The 6000-nt window shown below is 45.1% G+C and overlaps 1 protein-coding gene across 8 annotated transcripts in view; it reads left to right on the top strand.

The window, feature by feature from the left end:
- The first annotated feature begins 1741 nt into the window (after positions 1-1741).
- Positions 1742-6000, top strand: part of PWWP2A (PWWP domain containing 2A) — a 39715-nt gene continuing 35456 nt past the window's right edge. For 6 of the 8 annotated variants that reach the window (XR_009694220.1, XR_009694218.1, XR_009694219.1 and 3 more), the window contains exon 1: positions 1742-2398. Coding sequence is in view for 3 of the 8 variants with exons in the window: in XM_061151864.1 (XP_061007847.1) it covers positions 1815-2398 (584 nt within the window). In the remaining 5 variants the exon portion in view is untranslated. Of the gene's footprint in view, positions 2399-3401; positions 3720-4292; positions 4316-6000 lie in introns of those variants that run through there. The other 2 variants (XM_061151860.1, XM_061151863.1) reach the window with 2 other exon arrangements.

Genomic DNA, 6000 nt, shown 5'->3' with positions numbered 1-6000 from the left:
TATTTTCCATTATAGGTTATTATAAACTATTGACTATAGTTTTCTGTGCTATACAGTAGGTCCTTGTTGTTTATTTTATATATAGTAGTGTGTATTTATTAATCCCAAACTCCTAATGTATCTACCCCCCAGCCCCCCTCCAAAAAACATACAAAACCTTCGAATTCTGACTCTGCAATTTACTATCTGAGCGACCTTGGGCACCCTTTTTGTGCCTCAGTTTCTTTATTTGTAGAACAGGTATAATAACAGTTGGGCTTCCCTGGTGGTACGGTGGTAAAGAATCTGCCTGCAATGCAGGAGATGTGGCAGGAGCCATGGTTCCATCCCTGGGTTGGGAAGCTCCCCTGAAGGAAATGGCAACCCATTCCAGTATACTTGCCTGGGAAATCCTATGAACAGAGGAGCCTGGTGCACTTACATGGGGTGGAAAGAGAGTTGGATACAACTTAGCAACTAAACAACATTAACAGTATCTGCCTTATAGGAGTATTTTAAGGATTACATGAGGTATTATACTAAGTGCTTGTACTAGTGCCTGGCACATAGGGGATGCTTAGTAAGTATTGGCTGTGATGAGTCTTTAGGATTCCCTTTTTCACTCCTAATTTTGGTAACCTTTCTCCCTTTCCTCCTGTAGGCATTCTCAGTGCCTACCATCTCTTCTGGAGAAAAGGCTCACTCTGAGGTACACTTTGAGAGAAACGGATTCAGTAGAGTCTTCCAAACAAACCAATCAAGAAACTTAAAGTGGGAATAGACAAGTAGGGGCATTAGGACACTGAAGAGAGGGGCCTTTTGCACCTGTAGCATACACGAGGCAACGATAAAGGGTGAAGCAAGAAACCAGGTGCGGCCACTTTCCAGTGAATTTGGGTTGAAAAACTGCTGTTCATGTGGAAGTCCAGCAGTGCCTCAGAACTAGTCTCTGAAACATTCATCAGCTTAATCCAGTGTGCCTGGTATTCTTCCTGTTTTCATTAGCATTTTCCTACTTTGAAAAAAGTAGGTGCATTGTTCCTAGAAAGTGGAGCGTACTCAAGGAGACACTCCTTGTGTGGGAGCTGAAGCGGCTGCCATGAGGTTATGGAGAATGTCTTTCACATCTATCCCTAGCACTAGCACAGTGCCTAGCATAGTAGGAGCTCAAAAAGTGTTTGCAGAATTATCTTCAAACTTTAGTTGTCCTTTCCAAAGAAGCTTCTCTTGCCCACACGCGGCCGCAAGCAGGTCCGCTCCTAGAAATAACATTTATTCTAAGGACCTCTGCGCAGAGATTCTTGGGAAGCGGTTCCCCTCCCTCATTACCTCGTTACTCCTCCCCTCTGTAGCCTTTGAAAGAACAGGCACGCCACGTGATTCCCTCCTTTATCCCACCTCCGAAAAAAAAACCTGGTTGATAATGGGCAGGAGCGTAGGCCAACCATAAGACTTTACTTTCTCTTCCATCCAATAGAAAGAGGCGATAGGTACAAGGCTCAGCTTTTGTGACTTCCCCCGCCCCCTTTGAGCCCGCCCCCCCACTTCTCCTCTAAGATTCGACATTTGACAACTCGTCTGGCCAATGAGAAGTTCCTACTCTGTATGGGAAGGCTGGACCGATTGAATGATAGACGTCCCCATCTGACCAATGAAATGTCACAAGTGCGGGAGGGGTGTAGGACAGGACCAATGGCGCGGTGCCAATAACGAGCATCGGGGTAAGGGCGGGACAAAACTGTTTGCTGGAGGGAGGGGAAGGCCTAGGGAACCAAGCAGCGCTGCCGCCGCCGCCGCTACAACCCGAGTTGGAGGAGGGAGAAGCCAGGAAGAAAATGGCGGCCGTGGCTGCAGAGGCGGCAGCGACTGCGGCGTCCCCCGGGGAGGGGGGCGCCGGCGAGGCCGAGCCGGAGATGGAGCCCATCCCCGGCAGCGAGGCCGGCACTGACCCCCTCCCGGTCACGGCCACTGAAGCATCTGTGCCGGACGGCGAGGCTGACGGGCAGCAGTCCTCTCCTCAGGCCGACGAACCGCCGCTCCCGCCGCCGCCACCGCCGCCGGGGGAGCTCGCCCGCAGCCCGGAGGCGGCGGGGCTGGAGCTGGAGCCTGAGGAGAAGCTGCCCGCTCGAGTAGTGGAGCCGGCGGCAGCCGCGCCTCAGGAAGGGCCCAGCTTGCCACCTTCTCCTGCACCGCCGCCGGAGGAGCCCCCGGCTCCCGAGGAGCGCCAGGAACCGCCGCTGCCCCAGCCAGCAGCCCCGGCTCTCGTGCCGCCGGCAGGCGGGGACTCCGCGGTGTCGCAACTGATCCCCGGCTCGGAGGTGCGGGTCACGCTGGACCACATCATTGAGGACGCGCTTGTCGTGTCGTTCCGCCTCGGGGAGAAGCTCTTCTCCGGGGTCCTCATGGATTTGTCCAAAAGGTACCGTGCCCGCCCCCAGCAGCCCCCCGGGACGCCCCGGCCCGCTCGGTCCCCGGGGAGGGAGCGAGCCCGGGCTGCCCCTTTACACCGGGCTCCCGCCTCTCAGGCGCCCCGCCGCCTGCGCCGCCCTCGGGTACCGCGCGGCGCGTGGCGCGCGCGCTGAGTGGGGCCGGCGCGCGGGGCCGCGAAGGGCCGATCCCTGCCCCAGGTGGGCGCCTGGAGGCAGGTGTGCCGCCAGGTGGGAGGCGCGAGTGCTTGAGGGGCTCCCGGGTCTCGCCCCCCACCCCGCCCCCAGTCCCAGCCTTCTTTCACACTTGACACTGGCTCACCCACACTGAGTCGGGTGGGTTAATGCAAAACGCAGAAGGATTTTCGCAGAGTACGGGGTACAGGGTGGGGGACATTGCTGCGTTCTGAAATTAATCTTTAATGAGGTTGGAGAAAGGGGTGTGTGCATTGGGGTTCCGGAAAGGTTAACTGTCACTCCTTATAAAGGGAAGAGCATTTATTCAAAGTGAGCCCTTTGATTGTTATTCTTAATGTTAGAACTCATTCCCCCTATATAACTGTTCAATACGGAAGCACATTTGGGTAATTATGATAAATTTTAAGAGAAGTTTAAAGAAGAGATGGGATTTTCGTTATTGTTTAACTTTTAATATCAAGATGATGTGGTATAAAAGTGTTCAAACACTAACTTCTAAAACTGTGGATACAGTTTGAATGGTTGAGTTCACCCATAAACGTCTTTAGCACATTTTCGTTTTTTACATTAAGTTGTTTTGGGGCTTTGGTTTAGACAGGTGAAGATACTGTGTTCTGAGTCTAGAATTAAGTTAACCTTTTTATTCTCTTCTTTTGCAGATATGAAGTGCAGAGACTCCCATTCATAGCTCTCCATTCTGTTTCCTGCAACAGCACACACTCTGATGGCATCTCACCTGTTTAGATATGGCTTATTTTAGTGTGTTTTACTTTTAACTGCTTGCCCTCCCATCAAGACACAAGAATCGTCCTCGTTTGGGGAAGAAATACATAATAGAAGTATGGGAAAAGATGGGAGCCTTTACCATTACCGCAAACACTTCTCAAAAATTTTTTTTAGTTTTCTATTTATAAAGAATTTTGAGTTAGGACTTTTGCACTTTGGTTTTCATAAAACAGAAAGCAGAATAAGACCAGTGTGCTTTCTACTGATGTATTTATTAGCAAGACAGAATGTATGGTCAGTAGTGTGTATGCTATTGAATCAAACAGAAGTGAAGGGCAGTGATTGTGTGAGAATCTGGATTTCAAATCTGCAAAAGGAAGGTCCAAAAAGGTAAGTTGTGTCTGGGAATGGAATCCATAGTGCTTTCCTGTTTTAAGGTGCTCATTGTCCAGGTGTTTTGTTTATTTTTTTAAATTTTCTTTCATAGGAAATTGCAGTTCTATTTTACCTACAGTACTTCTAATGAACAGCAGCTTCTTTTGTAGCTCTTGTTATGAACCTTTTACATTTTAATGTTTTGAAATTAAAAGATCCTGTCATTAAAGTATTTTTTTAAAAGCCATTAAGGGAACCATATTAGCTTTTCATTCCACAAATATTTATTGAGCACATTTATGTAAGGCACCCTTCTACCTATTCTGAATACTAAATGTATGAGACACAATCTGACCCTCCTGGAAGCTTACATGGGAGGCATACACATTATGGAAGTGGTGAGGAAATAAAACAGTTTTTAAAATGTAGCTCTTTGAGGGATTATTGGATCAGTGATTGATTAGTTGAATATCCTTTCATAATATAATTTGGAAAAATAGATCTGCCAATGTTATTTTGTAATCTGTGCTTACTTTGATTGCATACTTTAATGCAGTTTTGGGGTTAACTGATGATCCAGGAGAGAAATCTTTACAGATTTTACCAAGACTGTGAGTATAGTCATCAGTTGCTTTAAAAATAGTTTGTATCAGAAATTCCCTCACTCTCCAGTGGGTGGGATTCTGCAGTCTCACTGCCTGGACCTGGTTTCCATCCTTGGTCTGGGAACTAGGATCCCACAAGGCCACATGACCAAAAGAGAAATAAAAATAAGTTGTTTCCTATTTGGCCATTGAGCTAAACCTTTAGGTAGAGAGAATACCAGCTTCCTCTATATGGGAAAAGAATATGAAAGAAAAAAATAGACATGTGTATGTATAACTAAATCACTTTGCTTTACACCCGAAATGAACACGACACTGCAAATCAACTGTACTCCAATATAAAAATTAAGACAAGAGCTTCCCTGGTTTTTTTTTTTTTGAGTACCTGTTAAGTAACAGACTTTGAGCCTCATGCTTTAATCTTCGTAATTCTGGGGGTATTTTTCATTTATATGGGAGGAAATTCCATCAATTTGGCTGGTTATTTAGCTTGTAAATGGCAAAGATTCAGATGTAGTTGATATGATTATAAAGCCTGTGCATTTTCTAATTTCATATTAGAAAGGCAGTTGGGCTGGCAAATTTCCTGTTAAGTAGTAAGTAAAGAAGTGCATGTTTCTGAAATATATGCTTATCCTTCTGTTAATAGCTATATGGGATAATACAGAGGTTGTGTATGTTGGAGCCAGGCAGATATTTTTTTTCTTTCTTTTTTTTTCTCTTTTTTCCAGGCAGATATTTTTAATCAGCTCATAGCCATAGAACCTGCTCTGGAGACTCCCCATTTTCATAGCTGTATACTGGAACGTAGTAAGCTCTGAGGCCTTGGTTCTTGCCTCTTCAGTGAGATATCAGAAAATAATTAACATTTGGCAGGCTACTAGGTGCATCATTGTACGTGTGCTTTTCTTCCAATGGGCCAGTTAATGCTTTTATTAATTTTTTTATTCTGACATGTGTGGCACAGAAATGTCTTTTAAAGTTGGAAGAGTTGTTCATGTAGAAAGAGTGTCTGATCTAGAGTACAGGATTTTATATATATATGGATTGATCAAGAGTTTGCTTTTTGTAAGCATTTGTTTGACATTCTTTACCTTCCTGTCATTGAATTATTTTTTGCTTTATTTTTAGAGTTATTTGATTGAAGAAGACATTTTTGAAGAGAATCTTTTTGTGGAAAAGGAGCAGGACACATGTAATTAAAAAAAAAACCTAAAGAAAAGAAAGTGGTGCTGAATGGTACATTGATCTGGACAGAGTTTCAGGGTACATGGGTGCTGACTTTAGCATCTGCCTCTCCAGTTAACACCTTGACTTTGGGCAAATTTCTTTGCCTGTCTGGGATTCAGTCTCTAGTCTTTATGAGGCTAATTCATTTTGACTTAAGGCGATTCACTTTACACACAAATAAGCAAACAAACTTTACACCTCAGTTTATAGACCTAAATAGGGTGACCAGGTGGTCTGGTTTTCCTGTACCATCCTATACAGGTACCTGGTTTCCTGTACCTGGTTTGATTGTTAATCTCCTTTCTTTATTCAGAGTAGCTTGCTTTGGCAAGTAAAAAATATGGTCACCCTAAAAATGAGGATATTTGAATATCTAGTTAAAACAGATTTTGTGTAGTGGAGTATTTATTTGAAACTGAATGGCTTTAAGTTGAGGCTTGCATTATTTAGTTTATTCTAGG

This window comes from Dama dama, chromosome 9, assembly GCF_033118175.1.
Source record: "Dama dama isolate Ldn47 chromosome 9, ASM3311817v1, whole genome shotgun sequence".
NCBI classification, from domain to species: domain Eukaryota; kingdom Metazoa; phylum Chordata; class Mammalia; order Artiodactyla; family Cervidae; genus Dama; species Dama dama.
The sequence above is the reverse complement of the archived record's forward strand: the minus strand, read 5'-3'. Positions and strand labels throughout refer to the sequence as shown.